At 42.9% G+C, this 23,673-nt stretch overlaps 1 protein-coding gene across 2 annotated transcripts in view; it reads left to right on the forward strand.

Moving 5' to 3' along the window:
• The window catches only part of RAPGEF2 (Rap guanine nucleotide exchange factor 2), a 93,959-nt gene extending 71,758 nt beyond the window's left edge, over positions 1 to 22,201 (forward strand). Inside the window, exons 13-25 of one of the 2 annotated variants that reach the window (XM_021101305.1) lie at positions 53 to 293; positions 2,425 to 2,808; positions 4,421 to 4,632; positions 5,573 to 5,696; positions 6,285 to 6,308; positions 7,352 to 7,575; positions 8,962 to 9,168; positions 12,229 to 12,381; positions 13,452 to 13,574; positions 14,915 to 15,113; positions 15,728 to 16,287; positions 18,767 to 19,051; positions 20,156 to 22,201. In XM_021101305.1, coding sequence (XP_020956964.1) covers positions 53 to 293; positions 2,425 to 2,808; positions 4,421 to 4,632; positions 5,573 to 5,696; positions 6,285 to 6,308; positions 7,352 to 7,575; positions 8,962 to 9,168; positions 12,229 to 12,381; positions 13,452 to 13,574; positions 14,915 to 15,113; positions 15,728 to 16,287; positions 18,767 to 19,051; positions 20,156 to 20,184 — 2,765 coding nt within the window. In that variant the 3' untranslated portion in view covers positions 20,185 to 22,201. The remainder of the gene's footprint in view (positions 1 to 52; positions 294 to 2,424; positions 2,809 to 4,420; positions 4,633 to 5,572; positions 5,697 to 6,284; positions 6,309 to 7,351; positions 7,576 to 8,961; positions 9,169 to 12,228; positions 12,382 to 13,451; positions 13,575 to 14,914; positions 15,114 to 15,727; positions 16,288 to 18,766; positions 19,052 to 20,155) is intronic. The other variant, XM_013978701.2, reaches the window with a different exon arrangement.

Consider the following 23,673-nt stretch of genomic DNA (forward strand, 5'->3'; position numbering starts at 1 on the left):
ATACCATGCACTAAAACCCTTTCTACTAACGTATGGCTTTTCCTTCCTCTAGACCTGCCAGATCAAGTGTTAAGGGTTTTTAGGGCTGATCAGCAAAGCCGATACATCATGATCAGCAAGGACACCACGGCAAAGGAGGTGGTCATTCAGGCCATCCGGGAGTTTGCTGTGACTGCCACCCCAGATCAGTATTCACTCTGTGAAGTCTCTGTCACGCCTGAGGGAGTAATCAAACAAAGACGACTTCCAGATCAGCTTTCCAAGCTTGCTGACAGAATACAGCTGAGTGGAAGGTATGCACTCCCTAGCCTGTTGGAAGTCTCAACCCCCTCCTTCTAACCCACATCAGAGTCTGGTGAACCCTTTCAAAGTGTATTTAAAATAAGTACCCCTGCAGGAGTTCCCTTCATGGCTCAGCAGTAACAAACCAACTAGTATCCATGAGGATGCAGGTTCAGTCCCTGGCCTCACTCAGTGGGTTAAGGATCTGGCATTGCTGTGAGCTGTAGTGTAGGTCGAAGATGCAGCTTGGATCCCATGTTGCCGTGGCTGTGGTGCAAGCCAGCAGCTGTAGCTCTGATTTGACCCCTAGCCTGGGAACTTCCATATGCCGAAGGTGCAGCACTAAAAAGACCCCCCCCCCCCAAAAAAAGTACCCCTGCAGATTCAAAAGAAGGTTTTTCGCATTTATCCAGAATTACTGTCTCAGGGGAAAAGCACACATGTGATTGTTGACCCTCACAGAGGTCTCTTATGAACTTGTTCAAAAAGGGGTGACCTACCATTGTCGCCACCCACCAGGGAGCAGTCAGGAGGGCCCCCTGCTTCTCGTCAGGACTCAAGACTGGCAGAAGGCAGAGGGCTTGATGCCTTTTCTCCTGGATGCACATCCATAAACATCATCCAGCAACATCCTATGTCATTTGCTCCTGCCTACCTGACTTTTCTAGGAGCTTTGTTTGTTTAGCGGAGGTATCTGAAGCTGCCTATTATTGTTCACAACACTATGAAAAATTCTTAACCCTGGAACCAAACCTTAGTTGCTTCAGAGCTTGGTCTTCTGCTGCCTATGTGCTTTTATCACAAGGTACTTACAAGAAAACACTGCATCTGATTTTGCCAGGTCTTGAATCATATTTTTACTGATATATATAATCAGTACTCTCAAATCACAAATTAGTGCAAGTTGAAAAAGGAGTTAGGTTTTGGCTCTTCTGCACTTAACTGAAAATTGAGTGTTTTCATAAATCACAGTTTTTCTTATTTTCTCAACATATGGAGTGTTTCATTGTACACTTGACTTTTTCATATTATCTAAACCTGACTTCATCCATTCTGAATTCTGTTTTCCTGCTGTCAACCAGAACCTTCTAACTCCTCTTCACCTTTAATTTCCAACACCAGCACTACCAGGTAGTGTTGTTTGAGGTCTTCATTTCTCATTACCATTTGAGGGTACATGGACCCATTTGTAGTCATGGTGGAGTTCTGCAAATCTCCACTGAGGTGCAGATGCATGATTCACAGGCATTATTCCAGAAAATCATACACAGATTCACCTCACTGGCTTCACAAGTAATCAAAATGGAGTACCTTAAACCTGTGAATGCTGAGGCATGCATCTGCTCTTACGCTGGCTTTGTCAAAACCGGCACAAAGTTTGGCAGGGCCATTACGCTCATTCTGTTTCTTCCTTTATGGGATTTGGCTTAAGGAAAGCGTCTTTCTGCAAAAGCCGGGGGAAAAAATATCACAGAGCAAACATGGGGATTCTGTTTTCGACAAGTTGCTCATAGAGACAAAGGAGCACTACTCCTGAGTTCTCTGTGCAGCTGCATCCACCTATGGGAGCTTCTGTCCCCACATCCGACAAATGGGAATGATACCTGCCCCTCCTACTTTTAATCAGATATTTAAAAGTTACAATCTGACTTGGAATTGTTCTCCTGGGATCAAATAGAGGGAAACAGTTTATAGATTTCTTTGGCATTTGAATAAATAGGTAGATACACTTGGGTTGATCAGTAGCCACAGAGCCTCTTTGGGGAACCAGAGTGATAACCTGTGTCTGCTGTCTCCTGCTTCCTCCGTTGGAGCCTGTTTTCTTATTTCAACTGATCATTTGAATTATTCTGTTTTATGCCCATAAAGCAAAAAAAAAAAAGATATTTGAGAAGGCAGGGGAGACAGGAGAAAATGGGCTGAACCTAGTACCAAGGAAATTCCTTGGGATTTGTTAGTTTCTACCAGTGGCTTCCAGATGCGGTTCTGGGGTCTCATGGCTGAGGCAGCTACTGGCATCTCTCTCTGCAAACAAGAGTCCTTCCCTCCTTCCACTGAGCCGGTTCACAAATGTTCTAGAATATTCCTTCCGAGACTGTCAGGCGCCTGCCACCGAGACTGTGAATTCTGTGTTTCTCACAGGTATTACTTAAAAAACAACATGGAGACAGAAACCCTGTGCTCAGATGAAGACGCCCAGGAGCTGCTCAGAGAGAGTCAGATCACCCTGCTGCAGCTGAGCACGGTGGAGGTGGCCACACAGCTCTCCATGCGGAACTTTGAGCTCTTCCGCAACATCGAGCCCACGGAGTACATAGACGACCTGTTTAAGCTCAAGTCAAAAACCAGCTGTGCCAACCTGAAGAAGTTCGAAGAAGTCATCAACCAGGAAACATTCTGGGTGGCATCCGAAATCCTGAGAGAGACAAACCAGCTGAAGAGGATGAAGATCATTAAGCACTTCATCAAGATAGCACTCCACTGTCGGGAATGCAAGAATTTTAACTCCATGTTTGCAATCATCAGGTGAGAGCCGGTTAGTCGTGCGATCCAAGTCCCTTTGCTGATGAAAATATATGTAAATTCAGGAAAACCGTGTACCTTGTATGAGCATAGTAGTTTTTCATTGACTCGTATCTAGCCATTCTTTGTCTCTGAATCCTAATCTCAATCCCTAGTTTAAAATCTCTTGTAATGGATGGACCTAGAGATTATCATACTAAGCAAAGTAAGCTAGACAAAGACAAATATCATATGACAGTGTTTACATGTGGAATCTTAAAAAAAAAAAAAAAAGATATGGTGTTCCTATAGTGGCACAGTGGTTAACGAATCTGACTAGGAACCATAAGGTTGCGGGTTCGGTCCCTGCCCTTGCTCAGTGGGTTAAGAATCTGGCATTGTGGTGAGCTGTGGTGTAGGTTGCAGACTCGGCTCGGATCCTGCGTTGCTGTGGCTCTGGCGTAGGCCAGCGGCTACAGCTCCGATTAGACCCCTAGCCTGGGAATCTCCATATGCCACAGGAGTGGCCCAAGAAATGGCAAAAAGACCAAAAAAAAGATAAAAATGAACTTATTTACAAAACAGAAACAGACCCACAGAGAAAACTTATGGTTACCAAAGGGGGAAAGGGTGGGAAGGAATAAGGAGTTTGGGATTAACGTATACACACTATTTATAAAAGAGATAACCGCAAGGACCTTCTGTATGGCACAGGGAACTATACTCAATATTCAGTAATAACCTATAAGGGAAAAGAATCTGGAAAAGAATAACTATATATCTACCTATATAGATAAACATATATAGAAAAATAGATGTAAAATGAATCACTGTGTTGTATACCTGAAACTGACACAACATTGTAAATCAAATATATTTCAATTAAAGAAAAAATCTCTTTTCTGCTGATTTAGAGCCCAGAAAAGCTCTGTCTGCCACTTTTTCAGCTCTGTGACTTTGGGCAAATTAATTGAATTTTTCAGAACATCAGCTTATTTCTCTATGAGATAACAGTGACCCAAAGAGTTATCAAGCAAGTTAAATGCTATAATGTCTGTGGAGTTCTATCAACCAGCACAAAGCAGATAGATGCCTAGTAAATGTATTTTCTTCCCCTGTGAGTGTTTACATTGAGGCTGGAAGAAAATACTAACTGGAACAGTGAACAATATTGATGTTGACGGTGATTATTGAGTCATTTTTTTTCAGTCTAGGAGTTGGATCATAGTCTTATTATTCTTATGGCTTTTTTTGCATGTTATTACCATAGGATATTTGGCCAGGCTTTTTATTGAATGCCTGTTTGGTGCCAGCACTCCTCTGTATAGAGACAAAAACAAAACACAGTCCTGCCCTCACAATACTGGGCCTTCTAGTTGTTTTGCTCACAGTACACAGGCCAGGATGGTAAAAAAGGGAGAGGAGTGAAACCCCTCGGCCTCATCCCTGCTTCCATACTCCAGTTACATTGCCCAGAATTATCGAGTTTCTTAAGAATCCTGTAAATTGCTGTGTATAATAACAGCATTCACACAGAGGTGTCCTATGTTAATAAATACGCAATCACCATTTTACCTCGTTTGTTTCATAAAAAGTGTCATTTAATTTTGTATCACTGTTTTTTGCTTTCTCTCAGTGGCCTAAACCTGGCCCCAGTGGCGAGGCTACGTACCACCTGGGAAAAACTCCCCAATAAATATGAAAAACTCTTTCAAGATCTCCAAGACTTGTTTGATCCTTCCAGAAACATGGCAAAATATCGTAATGTCCTCAACAGTCAAAACCTACAGCCTCCCATAATCCCCCTGTTTCCAGTTATCAAGAAGGACCTCACTTTCCTTCATGAAGGTAAATATTAAAAATAAATACGGGAGTTCCCGCTGGCTTAGTGGGTTAAGGATCCAGCATTGTCACTGCTGTGGCATGGATTCATTCCCTGGGCTGGGAATTTTGTATGCCAAAAACAGACACAGCTTTAAAAAAAAAAAAAAAAAAAAAATAGGAGTTCCCACTGTGGTGTAGTGAGTTATGACTCCAACTATAGTGCTTCAGGTTGCTGTGAAGGCACAGGTTTGATACCCAACCTGGTGCAGTGGGTTAAAGGATCCAGTGCTGCCACAGCTGAAGCTTAGATTCAATCCCTGGCCTAGAAACTTCCATATGCTGTGTGTGCCACCATTGCAAAGATAATAATAGTTAAAAAGTAAATATGAAGCTCAAGTAGCTTTCATATTTGCAGGTCAAGTAGATAACTACCAAATATATATCGTGTATATATGCTCTACCTTCTCCACTTTCACTCTTAATTTAAAACTATGTTCTTAGTTATTTTGAAAATTAAAAAACACACATGGGAGTTCCCATCGTGGCTCAGCGGAAACGAATCTGACTAGTATCCATGAGGATGCAGGTTCAATTCCTGGCCTTGCTCAGTGGGTCAGGGGTCTGGTGTTGCCATAAGCTGTGGTGTAGGTCGCAGATGCGGCTCAGATCCTGAGTTGCTGTGGCTGTGGTATAAGCTGGCAGCTACAGCTCCGATTCGACCCCTAGCCTGGGAAGCTTCCTATGCCTCAGGTGCAGCCCTAAAAAGACAAAAAATAAGAAATAAAAATAAAAACATGCATTGATTTCAGAGTTGTCAGAAGAAAGTCTTGAAAAGTGTCAGAGATGGTCTGTTATGACCCTCAAGAGGGTTATAAATCTGTAGATTCCGTACATGGAGAAGTCTTCCACTTGTGGAAGCATGGGATATATGCCACAGGACTCCCTTTTACTTTGCCAATTCCAGGAAATGACTCTAAAGTTGATGGGCTGGTCAATTTTGAGAAACTACGAATGATTGCAAAAGAAATTCGTCATGTTGGCCGCATGGCCTCCGTTAATATGGACCCTGCCCTCATGTTCAGGACTCGGTAAGTGTGTCTTCCTCGGTGGCACCCATGGGGTTAGAGAAGGTTGAGCTTAGACCTGCCTCCTAAATGAGAAAGTTTTGAATGCGTCCATTTTTAGCGGGGCAAAATTTATTAGGGTGTGTGGAGAATCCCCACTGAGCTGTCATTTGGAACGAATGTCTTGTTTCACATCAGTGAAAACAGCCTGTCTCTCATTTTTCATCAAACACAAGGCACAACTATTCCTTATTTTTCAGAACACTGACTTGCAGAGCTAAAGCTCGGAATTGATAGTATGAACTAAAATACATAAACAATTCAAACAGTATCGTGTCACTATCCACACAATGGATTTAGCGGTCAGGGCCATCAAAAATGATGAAGCTAGGGAAGGAGAGAACAAGAGTTTTTAGACCGAAATGTTTAAGTATGTTTGTCTTCGGAGCCAGGACACTATTGCTGGTCAAGTCGTGTGTGAGGAGAGTGCAGTTTAACGATTGTGGGCTCCTAGTACTGCCGTATCCAGAAGTCTAGTCCTCTGTCTCTGAGCTTGTGATCTCTCTGTCTCTTTCACACCCATGCTTCAACCTCCGTGGCTCTCACTTACAGGAAGAAGAAGTGGAGGAGCTTGGGGTAAGTGGCGCACACCCACACAGCTCTCATCCTGCTCATGGCCTTGTTTTCTTACCTGCTGCATTTTCTGAAGCTTCGCATTTTTGCATTTTTTTCCTTAACCCTCCTGCTCTAGCAGAATTTGAGTTGGCAAACTGACTTCAAGTTTAATCTACGGGGGCTTCTGCTTTTGAGGTCATGACCCATGCGAGCTGGGAAATGACTGATGGTTGTTTCAGGGACCGTAGGCCAGGCATACTCCTGAGCTTCTAAAAACACTTTATTTTGATATGATTGGTGTGTTTTAAAATGAGAAGGGTCTAACCTGGCTGGGGTGAGGGGTGGAAGGATGTTAGAAGAAAAAATTGTGCAATTTAAATACTATTGCACAGATTTTTGAGAAGTAAATATATGCAATATAAAAAGTGCCCCTAAGTGTTAAAACTAAATTTTTTACAGCTCAACTAACTACTGTTTTCATCCTATAAACCAATTCTTTTAAAAAAATAATTCTTAACAACTCATGTGCTAGTTTCTATATATATGATTTTACATTTGCATGACCATTTTATTAACAGATTGACCATATTACTTGAAAAACTCACTACATTTAACCCAAGCAATAAGAGAACAATTGTGAGCATTGTGGCTAAATTAATTTAAATCCATGTAAGACATCCTCTTTAGGAAAAAGAAGTTTGATGTCGCTCCTAATGAGTGTAGCCGTATTCTTGCATGAGCTTTTATATATAATCATTAAAATTTGCTGGCTTCCATGAGAGAACTGCCTTTAATGCTCTAGAGAAGAGAAAAGTAGAATTTTCTAGTTGGAACAGAGCAGGTGCCAAACATCTATGTATGCATATAGTATATGTATGATTCTTTTTTAACTTGAAAAAAATTCGGAATCTGAGTTAGTCTGTATTCCTCTGAAAGAGGTTTGCTTACCAGAATGAGGCAGGTGACTTACTGAACGTAGACTCTGTACAGACTCCGTGTAAGTTCCAGGTGGAGAGAGGGTCCGGTACTAGAGCGAGCTGCCTATCTGCCCTTTCGTCTTCCAGGTCTCTCAGCCAGGGTAGTACAAACGCAACAGTGCTAGACGTTGCTCAGACAGGCGGCCACAAAAAGCGGGTGCGCCGTAGCTCCTTCCTCAATGCCAAAAAGCTTTATGAAGATGCCCAAATGGCTCGAAAAGTGAAGCAGTACCTGTCCAACCTGGAGCTCGAGATGGATGAGGAGAGCCTGCAGACATTGTCGCTACAGTGCGAGCCAGCAACCAACACGTGTGAGTGTCTCTAGAAAATGGCCAGGGATGCGATCAGGAGTGCAGGTCACAGGTTGGCCTGTGGCACCCCAGGGGGCAGGTGCTGAATGAACTGGCTAAGTGTGGAGGTGGTGCATACCCATCTCGGGACCACTAGCCTGCTCCTCGAAAGCGCCAGGGGACCACCGAAGGCTTCTTCAGGGGACTGTTGGTTTTATCATGATGCAGCCAGACTGCAGGCAAGGGACCCCGGGGCGGGAGTTGGGAAGTTGGTGGTGCAGCTGCTATTTATCACCGGTTTTCTCACAAAGCTGCTTCCTGAGAAGGGCATGGAGCCTGGTGTGCTGGCTGCCTCTGCCACCCTCTGCCTTGCCAGCCCCCAGCAGTAAGTTCAGCTCCACTTTAGGCAGTAATTCTGTTCCACAGTGAACCCTAACGCTGCTTCATGTGTAGCTTCCCAGCCTTTAAAAGTCTGGCCAGGCCAGAGGTGGGGGCTGTTTTCTTTCTTTGCACCTGTATTTGTAAGAGGTATTTTCTGCTAGGACTCTTTGGGGTGTTTTATGGGCAAGTTTGAAGATACCCTCCATAGAGCTTAAACCTTAGGTAATTTGAGAATATTCGGGTCATCGGAGTCATCCAGGACACTGCACAAGCACCGTGTGTCATGTTGAAGACCTTGTCCATTGGGCTGAATTCAAATCCTGTTTGTTCCTTGTACTAACAGTGTAACTTTTGGCAGGTTACCCGAACTCCTTAATCCTTAGCTTCTTCATGTATAAAATGGAGGAAGTATAACATGCTGTTGAGTTGTTATGGATATTAACACACTTCAAAACCAGCATTTAACTGCCCTGTTTAATTGGTTTGCTTTCTATCTGCTGTGGAATTGTACAGTCAGTATAATACTTAAGGAGTATTGGCTGCTATTAGCCACATAGATAATTCTATCCCACAGAAGTGAGAATTTGATAGTTGAAAGATTACAGCTAATATTATTTACTAAATTAAAACTAATAAGTGCACCCATGTCAAGGAATGCCATCTTAGAAAAGTAATTCCTAACAATTTTCCTGTTGTAGCTTTTATCATAGATGTGTGTTTCTTTATAAATGTACATAACATTGAATTATCCACATTTTTCTGTTTTATTTTTAATGTGGTGTTTAATAATATAACCATCCTTTGAGATGGCTAGTCTCATAAAGTAAATCGTTGTCCCATCACGCCTCTTTTCTGTATCTAGGGTTCTCCATCCACCCCTGTTTATGTCCTTTATAGACAAAGGGTAGAAAGATACACATTTTAGAGTTCTAATGCAGGAAATGCTCACACAGTTCTAAAATTATCCTTTCGTAGCCGGTAATATCTTAAATTTCTTGTTCTCTTTTCAAACTGAACAATTATCAGTGCCGAAGAATCCTGGTGACAAAAAGCCTGTCAAATCCGAGACCTCTCCTGTGGCCCCGAGGGCAGGGTCGCAGCAGAAAACGCAGCCCCAGCCACCACCACAGCCGCAGCCCCTGCCACATAAAATGAACCAAGGACTGCAGGTCCCTGCCGTGTCCCTCTATCCTTCACGGAAGAAAGTTCCTGTAAAGGATCTCCCACCTTTTGGTAAGTGACCGAGGTCACATCCTCTTTTGGCCCTGTTCACTGTCGTGCTTTTCAGAGTAGGAAACAATGCTCATCCTGGGTAACTTCGTCTCATATTTGTCTGCCCCTGATGTTCGCTAAGTGAAACTTTACATGTGCCTGTGGAAGAGGACTGTCTTTATAAAGCCATCTCATTTAATCATGCTCATTTGCCATGCTCATTTGCCATGGGGGGCAGAGGCATAAAATGGGAAAAGGATGCTTTTACTCCTTCAATTCTTAATGAGTGCAGAGGCTGCTTTGTCCGTATACCTTACGTAAACTAGTTTTGCCTTATGATTGATGAGTTGCTAGAGTTTAGGCAGAATGTTCCAAAGCAAAATGATTTGTCTGGAGGTAAATTCTCATTTGTCGAATCACCGATTCTGTAACTTGGGAGGAAAATACGATCAGTTCCTGAATGTTAAAGGAGCCAAACCATGCTTCATTTCCTGTTAAAAGTAATGTTTTGAGGGAGTTCCCTGATGGCCTAGCCATTAAGAATCTGATAGTGTCACTGCTGTGGCTCAGGTTCCATTTCTGGCCCAGGAACTTTCACGTGCCATGGGTAAGGCCCCCCCAAAAAGGTAATGTGTTGACTAGTTTAGTCCCTTTATGTAAATGATACAAAATTATTTTTCATAAAGTGGTCTGCTTTTTTCCATGTATATATGTGTAATGAAACAATTTTGATAATAGGAAGGAACTCTTAAAAACAGATAGCAGCAAAGAGTTCACTCCAATAAAATAGGGTGTTGGTAACTGATCTAGTTTCCCCCAGTTGTTTCAGGCAGGAATTGAGTGGATCCTTCATAGGCTCAGCCATCTGCTCCTTCCTCCTGATCAGCATGTGTCCCATGTGTTGAGTTTGAGGGAGAGTGAAACATCTCCCCTTTCCTCGACAATTCCTCTTTGAAAGTCTGTTGCTCCCCTATCCCAGATGAACTGAATTAATGTTCTTTTGTCCACTGTCTTTATAATATTCTTACATTCCTGCGTCTTGTGCAGGTTGACTTCTGTTACCTCTTTTATATTGCGCTGCTTCTTTTTTTAAAATTAGAGTATAGCTAATTTACAGTGTTGTGTCAATTTCTGGTGTACAGCAGAGTGACCCAGTTATACAGATATATACAATCTTTTCCTCATGCTATCTTCCATCATGTTCTATCCCAAGAAGACTATATATAGTTCCCTGTACTATACAGTAGGACCTCATCGATTATTCATTCTAAATATAATAGTTTGCATCTATCAACCCCAAACTCCTCATCCATGCCAATCCCTCCCCCTCCCCTCTCAGCAGCCACAAATCTGTTCTCTATGCCTGCGTATTTCTGTTCTGTGGATAGGCTCATTTGTGCCCTATTTTAGACTCCACATGTAAGTGACATCAAGCTTCTTTCATGGAAATCTGTCAGTTTACCTCTTAGCTGAACTCAGCCTGTTAGTCCACATGGAGGTGTGCTGGAGAGAAAGCCATCCCCCACTTTCCCAGACAGAATCTCTGTCTAGCACATTTAAGCTTCTCTGAATTTATGAACTTTAGAAAAGATGAATGAAATAGTCCTGTCTTCTTAGGATGGTTTAATAGATACTTTAATAGATACTTAAGATACTTTAAGTATCTTAGAGATGCTGCCCCCCATTCCTCAAATATATTTTGTTCCGAATACTGTCTGCCTTTTCAATATTAGTGTCTCTGTCATCACTAGAGGTACTTTTGAAATGCAACAGGGTGTAGCATTTTCACGTCCATCTATGTAGTTGGAAGGCAGCACTTTCTGAATCTATGTATGATGCTGACTTGGAAGTTTTTTCTAAATCAAATCTATTCATTCACATAGCTGTAGTGTAGCTGGTATTTTCATGTATCCTTTGTATATCAATATCTTTGCATGAAATTAAAAGATTGCTTTAAAAGTGATTTTTAAAAGATTGTATTAAAATAGATCAAACACTTGCATTCAGATGAAAGATTAAGTCTTTGTTAAATTTCGCTGCCTCCTTTTTAATGGATTCTTTTAGGTATAAGAACATTAATATTCATTGAGGTAGTTTCAACCTATAACCCCTTCCCTGGTGTCTCTTTGTTGTTCGAAATAAGGTAGTTGATAAATAGTGCCTCATAATAATACTACAAGCTTAATAAAAATATCTTACTGTGTCTCCCTCATTTCTAAAAGGGGAAATTTTTTTAGGGGAAAAAAAAGATCACCTTATATTGGGGAATTCCCTGGTGGCTCAAATGGGTTAAGGATTTGGTGTTATTTCTGCTATGGCACTGGTTACAGCTGTGGCACAGGTTCAGTCCTTGGCCTGGGAATTCCCACATGTTGCCAGGCCAAAAAAAAGAAAAATTGCTTTGTATTGGTTCATGTAATCCTTTTTCTTCTGTCTCATCCTCCTTGATCGTACACTTGATGCTGGATCACTCCCTTCTATAAACATCTCCTGTAGTTTCTGAGACGTAGAACTTTCTGGCTTGTCCATCCCCTCCCCCTCCCACCCCCGCCCGCCCGCCGCCACCTTCTCTGTCAACCATTTATTTGACCAAATATTAACATAGAATTCCTAGCATTCTTTTCATCTCTTTTCTTGCCACTTCCTATTGGTTCTTGGCTCTTTACTTTCTAGCCATCATTCCCGCTTCCCATAGGCTTTTCCCAACAACACCAAAATACCTGTTTCCAATTCATACCTGAGTTCTAGTAAATATTCTGAGCTACATTGCTTTCATCCCAACTTAAAAGATTTCCAAATTGTCTCTCTTTTTTCTTCCTTGTCATCAAACATATTGTTAAATAAGGGGGTGGTAAAGATTTAGGATCTCAAGTGTGAAATATCAGAAGTCAGACCATGGGTACCTTGTACCTCCTGTGAGCTCTCTGTTCACACTGAAGAGCACAGAGATCACCGAGAATCTAAACGGGCTGAAAGGAAACGTAATATTGACTCTTAACACAGAAAAGATTTTTTAGTTAACGAATGTTATTCTTTGCAGTCTTGGAAATGCGTACTGAAGTTATTTTCTTTCTCTCACAGGCATAAACTCTCCACAAGCTTTAAAGAAAATTCTTTCTTTGTCTGAAGAAGGGAGCCTGGAGCGCCACAAGAAACCAGCAGAAGACACGATATCAAACGCGTCTTCCCAGCTCTCTTCTCCCCCCACCTCCCCACAGAGCTCTCCAAGGAAAGGTGACTGGGTTCCTGACTCTTTTCCTTCAGGGTCACCTGTGCTTTCAGCTGTAATGCATTCCAGTTATAGATGACATCATTTCTGACATTAGGGTCACTTAAGACGATCAGATGCATAATACCCGGTGGATTTTTCTCCCCTCAGTTTATAAATTTGAGAGAATTTTGGTATTTTTTTAATATTATATTTATAAATAAATAGTATTAAAATGGTATAACTATATAAGGCATTTACAAAATTCATTTAAGTTCTCTATTGTTTGTAAGTGTGGAAATAATTCTTTTTACACTAACAGTTGTTCTAACTACGTATGATTACATAGCATTCATTACAGAGTCAAGGGCGATAAAAACATAAGAAAAACTAATATCTTCCTGATTTATTTTTTTCATTGTGTTAACATGGGTCTTGATTGTCTTTCTTTTTGCCGTCTTGTTTTATTTTTAAAGAGATTAAATTTTAGGGACTCAAACTCTCCTTATGTTAATGCTTTCTGATCTTAAAATGCTAGATGATTTTCTGCTGCATAACCCTCAGGATTACTTTCTCTCCCACCCTTTAATTGAATGGGTGTAAGCTGGCCCTAAACAGCCAGGACAGCCATCCCTAGAAGAAGGCCAAAGAGAGTAAGACATTTTTAGATTTCACTGACACCACAGATACCTTTTCTGCTTTACTTTTTTTTTTTTTTTTTCCCTTCACATCTTTTTAGGGCCGTACCCGAGGCATACTGAAGTTCCTGGGTTAGGGATCGAATCAGAGCTGTAGTTGCCAGCCTACACCACAGCGACAGCAACATGGGATATGAGCTGTGTCTGTGACCTACACCACAGCTCACGGCAATGCCAGATCCTTAACTCATTGAGTGAGGCCAGGGATCGAACCCGCAGCCTCATGGATACTGGTTAGGTTCATTACCGCTGAGCCACAACGGGAGCCCACCTTTTCTGCTTTACTTTGTAGCTGCTTCTACAAAGCAAAATGTAGTTCTGTGCATTTTATGGGGGTATCAGTTTCTCTGTCCTCCTTACATGGGTGTATCTGAATTCTTTTTTCATCCCATTGTTAGGTGGCAGTGGCAATCAGCTGGGATCCTTTGTCTCCAGGCAGCTGGACTTAACCAGTTCCCCCTCTTCTCTTAGAAGTGAGAACAGTAACAAGAATAACAGTGCAGCACGGACCTATGGAATAGGTGGGGTTTATAGTACTGCAAGCCGGGTGGGGAAGAGAGCAGGCATCTCGTTACTTAAGGAACACAGAGAATTCATCCAAATGTCAAGTGCTCCACCTGACTGGTTAGTTTTCAAGAGATGTTTTTTTATTTTTTGAACAGACTGTTCAGGGAAGGCTTTAAATCTTGCCTGTCAGAACTTGCTGTGTGGTTTATAAAACGACATTTCATAGATGAATACATTAAATCTTATCAAGACCTGTGTGACCTTTAAAAAATAAATCAGGAATGAAGAGTTCACTGAGAGGGTGGAAGTGCTCTTTAGAAAGTACATGTAGATGCTCTAGATCAAATGTTTTTTTATTAGGTGGGCAGCATTGAAAAATCTTACATTGTGTACATTTAATCATATAAAATCAGTATTTTAAATAATATGAGATTCTTAGTAAGAAAAATGAGTACTGAGAAAGGTGATTTGGATTTTTTTGTTAAAAATGTCAAGACAGGGAGTTCCTACCTTAGCGCAGTGGGTTAAGGATCCCACATTGCTGCAGCTGTGGCATAGGTCACAGATGTGGCTTGGATTTAGTCCCTGGCTCAGGAACTTCCATATGTTGCGGGTATGGCCGAAAAAGGGGGAAAAAATGTCAAGACCAACCTCTCTTCCTTTGTAACTTTCAGAATTATTTTTAGCAACAAAGGAGAGTTACGGGGTCCTTCAGTCCAAAAAAATGGACACCTGTTTAGACATAGTGATGTTCCAGGGACAAAACGGAGATTTTTTACATTACATCCTTCCAAACAACTGGCTTTTATGTGATTTATCCAATATAACAATGTTGAAAAATCAAATGGCAAAAATCCACAGATTATCTTCCTCAATTCTTATTTCTTATTCATGTGTCCACTTAAAATTGTAGTGCAGATTTTTCCAGTTGAGTTATTCTATGCCATAGAGTTCTAAAAATGAAAATTCCATTGAAAACAAACTGACTGGTTGCAGTTTGAGGAAAAAAAAAACATTTTTAAATGTCTTCCTAGATTCTTCATCATTTCTTTTATATAGACTCATGTAGTAGTATTTATATTGAAGAGAACTAAGAATAGTAGAGTAGTGCCATGATTTCTGCATCAATTCCTGACTCATGTAACAATGTTTTTTTTTTTTTTTCTCTCTCAACTCTTGTTAAACACGTTAAACACCAATGGAGTAAAAATTGACCATATTTCAGTCACCAGGTGTCCCTAAGTAAAATGCTTACCTCCATTTTCATGGTGATGCCCCTGGATCACCAGTGGGCAGACTTCACCTTCATGCTGCAAACCCACAGGGTCTAATGAATGCTATGTTCCTCATGCAGGCTATACTTTGGCTCCCAGTGGAACCGTGGATAACTTCTCAGACTCTGGTCACAGTGAGATTTCTTCACGTTCCAGCCTCGTCAGCAACTCCTCCTTTGACTCAGTGCCAGTCTCGCTGCCAGAAGAACGGCGCCAGAGGCACTCGGTCAGCCTAGTAGAGAGGCGGCCGGTGCTAGAGCCTGACCAGTACAGCCTGGGGTAGGGACTCCCCTTCTTTTTCGCACCCCCCCACCCCATCCTTCTTCCAGCTTCCTCCCCGGAGGCCTTTCCCTTTACCTACATGATGCCTAGGGGTGGTCTCCTATCCCAGTCCTCGTGTCCACAGTTCCACGTGATGAAACACTGAGTTCTTGCTGCCCGGCGACTCCCTCGAGTTAAGGCTCTGCCTTGCTGGAACAGGTCTGTCCTGTGCCCAAGGCAGGAGCTGACTCTGGGATGTGTTACCTAGGGGCCGCCTTCCCAAAATAATCAGATGGTGTTGAGCTTTGCAAGGAGAATGTTCCTTCCTTGTGAGCAGGTTGTCGTTCTTTCCCTGTGTGTTGATGTGGTGGTAACAATCCGGGGAGGAAATGGAACTCTAACCACTGGACCACCAAAGAGTGTCAAGGGGAGGAAACTAGACAGGATGGAATGGGCTGCTGTAACTCAGTCTGGTGGGGCTTTCACCCACTTCTTGGGATGAGAGGAAGCCACCTTTCCAGGAAAAAGTGTTTTGGATTTATCATAAATGTGTTAGTTAATACTCTTGCTCTCCCCTCCCCTCCCTCTCTTCCCCTTCATTTTTTTCTTTTTCTTTTCTCTTGGCCCCTTAGGTCCTGTGTGCCAGTGTCTGAGAGCCGGGGGTTGTACGCCACAGCCACCGTGATTTTTTCTCCAAGCACAGAGGAACTGTCCCAAGACCAGGGGGACCGAGCCTCCCTGGATGCTGCTGACAGTGGCCGAGGGAGCTGGACGTCATGCTCAAGTGGTTCCCACGACAACATACAGACCATCCAGCACCAGAGGAGCTGGGAAACACTCCCTTTTGGGCACACTCACTTCGACTATTCAGGGGACCCCGCAGGCTTATGGGCCTCGAGCAGCCATATGGACCAAATCATGTTTTCTGACCACAGCACAAAGTACAGCAGGCAGAATCAAAGCAGAGAGAGCCTTGATCAGGCCCAGTCCCGGGCAAGCTGGGCATCTTCCACAGGGTACTGGGGAGAGGACTCAGAAGGGGACACAGGCACCATCAAGCGACGAGGGGGGAAGGACGTTTGCATTGAAGCTGAAAGCAGCAGTGTGACGTCTGTGACCACGGAAGAAGCCAAGCCTGTTCCCGTGCCCACTCACATGGCAGTGACACCAGGCACTGCCAAGGGGCTCATTGGTAAGTAGACTGCAGGCTCTGTTGTGTCTGGGTCACGGCTTTACTCCAGCTTATTTCAAAGTGAAGGTATATGTGTGTGGTCCTGCCCATGTATCACTGTGAAGGGCTTCCAAATTAGCTATCGAATTGGGCTTTTGAAATGAAGAGTGTTATGAGCCCAGGCTCCCTGGCCAAGTAAGTCCATGTCATAGCTTCCAACACAGAGTGCATCTTAGCTGTCTACATCAGCAGCTTGTGGTTATGGGTGTTACCTGGCCTGATACTCATCTTCTCAGTTGAAAATTATCAGGTAGGATGGCCATTCTCTCTCTAGAGGAAGAATTTTTTGTTTAATTGGAGAAATTGTTTTAAATATTTTATTATTTTATTTTGTACCCTTGAGTTGTATTTAGAAGTTTACACTCTGCATATTCAAGAATATTCTATTGGGAGTTCCCATCGTGGCGCAGAAAGTTAAGAACCCAACATAGTATCTGTGAGGATGCAGATTCAATCCCTGGCCTTGCTCAGTGGGTTAAGGATCCGGCATTGCTGTGGCTATAGTGTAGGTCCCATTTGCAACACCAATTCAACCCCTAGCTCCGGGAACTTCCAAGTGCCACAGGTGCAGCCCTTAAATCTTCTACTGATGTTATGCAGATAAACTATTTCTGTGCTAAACAAATTTTCTCTGCCCACAGCAGAACGAGGAGAGGGTGTTAGGAGAGAATTCAGTAAAAGCTTGGGAGCCAGGCAGGTTGGGGTTTGAATCCCTGCTTTGCCATTTTCCTAGCTTTGTGACATTGGGCAAGGAACTGTGTCTGTTTCCTCACCTGTAAAGTGAGTTTAATAATTTCTACCATACAGTTGGTGTGAGGATTAAAGGAAATCTATGCAAAGCACTTAGAAGACGAGTGCTTAGCTAATTCTTAAGTACACCAAAGATGCTGTCACTCTGTGCTGTTGTTTCTGCTATGAAGTCTTAATGTTCCCTTAATCCTATCTCTATTCTCTATAGCATGTTCAACGTCTGCATAATTGGAGTGTAGGGATACATTATAGGATATAGTGAGAAATTCTGGAATTTAACCTTTGAAGACACCACTTTTATTAGAGAAATTATAGTTATTTTATCATGTAAATAGTCATGGGGTGGGTGTCAAATTTATATCCTTTCAAGATGAATAAGGAGAGTAGTTAATATCTATTCTTAGGTTGCAATTTATAAAGCACTTTTTTTTGGAAGTATAGGTGATTGACAATATTGTGTTAGTTTTAGGTGTACAGCAAAGTGATTCAGTTATATTTTTTTCTGATTTTTTTTCCATTATAGGTTATTAGAGATATTGAATATAGTTCCCTCTGTTACACAGTAAATCCATGTTGCTTATCTATTTTATATATAGTAATGTGTATCTATTAATCCCATACTACTAATTTATCACTCCCCCCTTTCCCTTTTGGTAACCGTAAGTTTCTTTTCTATGTCTGTGACTCTATTTCTGTTTTGTAAATAAATTCATTTGCATTTTTTTAGATTCCATATATGTGATATCATATGATATTTGTCCTTCTCTGACTTCACTTAGTATGATAATCTCTAGGTCCATCCATGTCACTGCAAGTGGTGATACTTCATTCTTTTTTATGACTGAGTAATATTCCATTATGTATTTGTACCACATCTTTATTCATTCATTTGTTGATGGTCAAATGGGTTGCTTCCATGTCTTGGTGATTGCAAATAGAAAAACACTTTCTTTCAACCACCTAATACTCAATTTTTATTACAAAGGAAAGAAAAATGATTTAAGTTCCTCACAGTTGAGTATAGAAAGTCCAGGTAAAACTTTGATTTTAGTTGCCTTCATAGACTCATGTTTTAAGTCATGACATTAATAAAAGGGTTTTAAGAAAAATTAATCCATGACATACACATAGCTTTAAGTTATTTAATTTGCATCATCTTTTCTACTACTCTCCCAAATTTATTTTGATTCCCCGTTTTCCGGAGTGAGGCCCAAGACCAGAAAGTAAGGTGGAATTGATCCTCTGCCTGGTGAGGGTCACTGCCCAGCCAAGAGGAGCAGCCGGCCTGGGGCGGGAGAGGGGAAGGAACCTCCACTAGGCACCCATCCTGCATTCCAAGAGTGGAACTGGGGGTCTTTTCTGTTCCTTTTGCTGGGTCTCTGCAATGACCCCCAGGGCTAGGTGGTAACCTAGTTTCTACGTGATGGGCAAAGACGATTTACAGTCAGTCATTTAGAGTAATAGGTACTCAGATGGCTTAGTTGCTCCTGTCACCGTTATCCCCTGGCCTGGAGATGACACTGGTGAACGTCCTTGCCCCGCCTGCACCCCCACCCCGCCGCACACGGTCACCTATGCTCTTGCCCCGTGTGCGCCATGCTAATAACGCTTTCCATCATTTCTGATAAGCATGTGTGGCAGGCAATTACTTCCCCAGTGTTTGTAACGGCGGCGCTTGTCTTTCCTGCAGCGAGGAAGGAGGGCCGGTACCGGGAGCCCCCGCCCACCCCGCCGGGCTACGTGGGCATCCCCATCACCGACTTCCCCGAGGGCCACCCGCACCCGGCGCGGAAGCCCCCAGACTACACCGTGGCGCTGCAGCGCTCCAGGATGCTGGCGCGGCCGGCTGACCCTGCGGCGCCCCCCGCCCCGGGCAGCGCCAGGCCCGCCCCGCGGCCTCAGTGGCACCGGCCCGGCGACGGCGACCCGCGCCCTGGCCCCTGCCCGCCCCCGGGCCTCGCCGCCGAGGAGGACGGTACATGTGCTTCCCCGCGGCCCTGCCCCGCGTGCCCGCTTCCGCTTCCGCTGCAGTTGAGCATCAGGCAGCGCTGCTTTCCAGCTCTAGATGTAGACAGTCTCAGGAACGCGCTTAGGGCGCCTGCTTTGCCTGCTTTCTCGTGGGGGGTGATGCGTCTCATTTCACTCTTTCGTAAATGGCTTGAGAAATACCCAGAGATTGCAGGCGGGTCCCTTGTGGTAGCGTGTGCATGCCTGCATTTCCTTCCTAATCCTCGGTTGCCAGCGGACATGTTGTGTTTGGACTTGTAGTGAGTCCAAAAGAAAGTCTGAGAAAGAAACCCCCTTCTCCAGAGCTTTCTTGCCTTCCCTGTGCACGCCTGGCTGGCCGTGCTGGGGTGAGGATCAGTGGGGAGACCGTGCTGCCCCCTCCACCCCTTTTTAAAAAATTTTGAGTTTAACATGTTTTATTCTGCAAATAATCATGATAGAAAAAAGCAAGCCACAATGAATGGAAATTACTTTTAATCCTGCCACTTGCAGATAATGACTATCTGCGTTTTGTTATAAATCCTTCTAGATTTTTTTATGTGTATGCGAGTGTATGTTACTAAAAGTCACGTGCTGGAATTCCCTGGTAGCTCAGCAAGAATCCAGCCTGGTTGCTGCTGTGGCCCGGGTTCCATCTCTGGCTTGGGAACTTATGCACTCTATGGGTTTGCCGCCCCCCCCCAAAAAAAATAAAAAATAAAAAAATGAATTTTGGAAACTGAAAAAAAGGAAAAAAAGACATTTTGTATTCTCTCGCATTTTTTATTGAACTGGGGACACGGTTGAAAAAGCAGTCACATGTTTTAAACTTTTTTCAATGAATTTACCATTAAAAATTTCCAATCAGTAAATATACAGTGTATTTTTATTGTATGTCTGTATTGAAAGATGTGTATCATACGTACAACTTTTTTGCTAATCATTATGTAGAAAAAAGATGAAGATTTTAAGTGAATAGCTACAATAGTTACAGTATTTTTATTTAGCGCAGTAGTGCATGTATTCTGTCTAGGCATGAGAAAAGGACTGGCTTGCTCATTGATTCTTTTTCTTTCTCTCGTGGTTATGTTAGCAGAAGATGAACAGGTGTCTGCTGTTTGAGGCGCAGGCTTCTCTGAACCTGGAGTCAGCCACCCGAAGGAGAGCACAAGAGGACGCCCCCTAGCGTTGGAGCCTGGGAACTCACACTCTGAGGATGGTGGACCAGTTTGCCTCCTTCCCTGCCTTAAAAGCAGCATGGGGCTTCTTCTCCCCTCTCCCTGTCCCCTTTGCATGTGAAATACTGTGAAGAAACCGCCCTGGCACTTTTCCGACTTTGTTGCTTGAATGCACAGCGCAGCAGTCTCCGAGCTCCCCGTTGCTGCTCCATCACACAGTACCATTCCAGACTCCAAGGTCATCGCCGAGATGATGCCCTCTGGCTGCATTTCTCCACGCCTGGAAGGGTTGTTGAAAACCTTCTTCCTAGATTTCCATCCAGTCCTAGCACTTGGTTTCATTGGCATCGTGAGAAAAGCTAGCCATTGAACTACTTGGGGCCTTTAATCCACCAAGGAAGACAAAGAAAAACAATGAAATCCTTGGAGTACAGTGCTCGTCCACTTGTTTACAATGTCCTCCTTTTTTTTTTTTTTTTTAAATGAGTTTAAAGATTGTGTTCAGAGAGTAAATGTTATATCCATTTAATGATTACAGTATTATTTTGAACCTTTTAAATAGGGTTCCCAGCCTGGGTTTCTAAAAAACCAAATATGCCGGCCAGAGTGTGGGGAGGAGGGATGCCTGGCATGCAGCCCCTCTTCCTGTGTCCTTGGGGCCATGCGGTGTAGTGCCCGATCCTGGAAGCATGAGACCTTAGCCAGTTACTTCGACACCAAGGCCCTCGTTCCCTCCGTCCCCTGGGGTGGGGCTCTTCCCTAAAACTGTTTGCACATGGCCGGGGGAGGGAACGAGAGCTCTTGTGTCCTGTGTCTGAGCCTTACGGAGTGCAGGACAGTGTCATTTGAGGGCGTGTCCCACTCCATCAAGTAGGACGGCAAACCCCACATGTCTTTAAATTATGTTCCTTTGATTTCTATTCACTTAGTTTTAGGGATTCTTTCATTTGTTTTTAAAGAGAAACGTTTATAACTGGATAGCGTTGCCGTGAAAGCAGCCCGGATGTTGGCGCTAGGGCCAGCTGTTGATACTGCTCTTTCAAGACAGCCTCCCTGTTTGGATCGGCACTAGGGAAGAAACAAGCCTTTAAGCTGAAAAAGATCAAAAAGATCCCAAACCTGGTGAAATACGCCAGCCTTTGCAAAGCGGGTGAGTCCGCAGAGACTGACCCATGAGTGGCTTTACGGACGCTGAGATAGAGAAGGTCTAAGTGTAGCAACCACCTGCTCACAGCTGCTATTAACCCCAGAAGGACTGAGATGACCCCTCCGCTCTATTTTTGTGTTGTTTTTGCACAGACTCCGGAAAAGTGAAGGCTGCCAATCCGAGTAGTACTCAGATGTGAGGAACTGCTGGTCTTGGATTTTTTTTCCATTAAATTCAGCTGATCATATTGATCAGTAGGTAAACGTAAATAGCTTCCAATTTTACAAGTCAAATTGCAGTGTTTTTTCACTGTATCAAAAAATGTCAGTGCTTTATTTAATAATTCTCTTCTGTATCATGGCATTTGTCTACTTGCTTATATATTACATTGTCAATGAGGCATTTGTAATTTTACATGTAATATGCATTCTTTGCCAGTTTTCTGATATAGGCTATGGACCTCATGTGCATATAGAAAGACAGAAATCTAGCTCAACACAGTTGCACAAATGTTATCTAAGCATTAAGTAATCGTAGAACATAGGACTGTAACCTCAGTTCGCTCTGTGACGTCAAGTGCAGAATGTACAATTAACTGGTGATTTCCTCATACTTTTGATACTACTTGTACCTGTATGTCTTTTAGAAAGACATTGGTGGAGTCTGTATCCCTTTTGTATTTTTAATACAATAATTGTACATATTGGTTATATTTTTGTTGAAAATGGTAGAAATGTACTATGTTTATGCTTCTACATCCAGTTTGTACAAGCTGGAAAATAAATAAATATAACAGACAGCCTTGTCTATATTATTAATGACTCGTGCATGCTTTTTCTCATCGAAATGCAAGAAAGCCCTTAGGGCTCACTGCAGAAGCAAGTCCTCAGGGTGCTGACAGATTGAGATGACTTAGCCTAAAAACCACCCCAAAAGCTTGTTCTTTTAGGTAGCTTGCTGCTGACTCAGAGAAAAGAAACTAATATAATTCATGTTAACACCAAACAAACGAGGTCCAGAATTCATCATGTGTCTTGAGATTCAGTAAAAAATGATGATCTCTTTGTGTTTACATAGCATTTGTCTCTTCTCCAACCCTTTTCCAATAAAAATCTCTGTGAGACATCATCTTTTGATTCCCAGTACCCACACTGAGAAACAAGACCGTGGAGAATTTAAACCGACAGTCAAGAATGTGACCACCAAGTTAAGAGTACAGTCTAGCCAGTGATTTGAAGTTCTGAGTACATCAAATATCACTGCTCAAATATCACATGTGATAAGTCCGGCTAACACTTGGGTCTATAAGAAGGGCACTTATATTTTAGAAGGTAAATATTTCAGCAGCAGCCCACTTGAGCACTTTTTAAAATCAAGGGCCATTACTTATCTTCAAGCAGGTGTAAATGAAAGCCCTGTCTTAGAAGTTCCCATTGTGGCTCAGCAAGTTAAGAGCCTGACATAGTGTCCATGAGGATGTGGGTTCAATCCCTGACCTCACTCAGTGGGTTAAGTATCCTGCGTTGCTGCAAGCTTTGAAGTAGGTCACAGATGTGGCTTGAATCTGGCATTGCTGTGGCTGTGGTGTAGGCCTGCAGCTTCAGCTCTGATTCCACAGCTAACCTGGGAACTGACATATACCTCAGGAGCGACTGTCCATCACCTGCTGGGAAGCCTCAGAAGGCACTGAAAGCACATGGAAACATGTGCACAAAATGTGTGGAAATGTGGGGGGTCTAGAAAGACATCAGGAGTCCAGTCCTGATGCTAAAGGGAAGATGGCTGAACTATGGCTCTTTCTGGAGCGTTTGCACTGTCTTGGTGAGTACATTTTGAAAATCTGGCCATCAAACAATTTGGAGAAATAAAATCCTGCGAGCAGCTTCAGCTGTGCCTTTTAAAAATGCAAGTGCTGTATGGATACATGATTTCTCACATGCTCGACCCATCATCTGCTCACCCTAACACCCTTCACTCAAGGAAACCCAAGCCAACAACCACCTGTGCTCTCACTGAACTTCCTCATTCAAAAAGCTTACTTTTCTCAAACGCGTTTGAAAGATATTCAGGATCTGATATTTTGAAGAATAACCTCTTCATCACTGTTGGCAGTCTGCTAAAAATACAGGAAAATGACAGGTCAGCCATGATGCCTATTCTGCCTTTTTATGTTTTAGGTTACCTTTAAGTAGTGTGGATTTGCCTCCACTCCAGGACTGTAAGAAGTGTGTGTCCATCACATGGGATCAATGGCAGTGACAGAACTTACTCTGTGTCATATCAATT

This window comes from Sus scrofa, chromosome 8 (assembly GCF_000003025.6).
Source record: "Sus scrofa isolate TJ Tabasco breed Duroc chromosome 8, Sscrofa11.1, whole genome shotgun sequence".
Lineage (NCBI taxonomy): Eukaryota > Metazoa > Chordata > Mammalia > Artiodactyla > Suidae > Sus > Sus scrofa.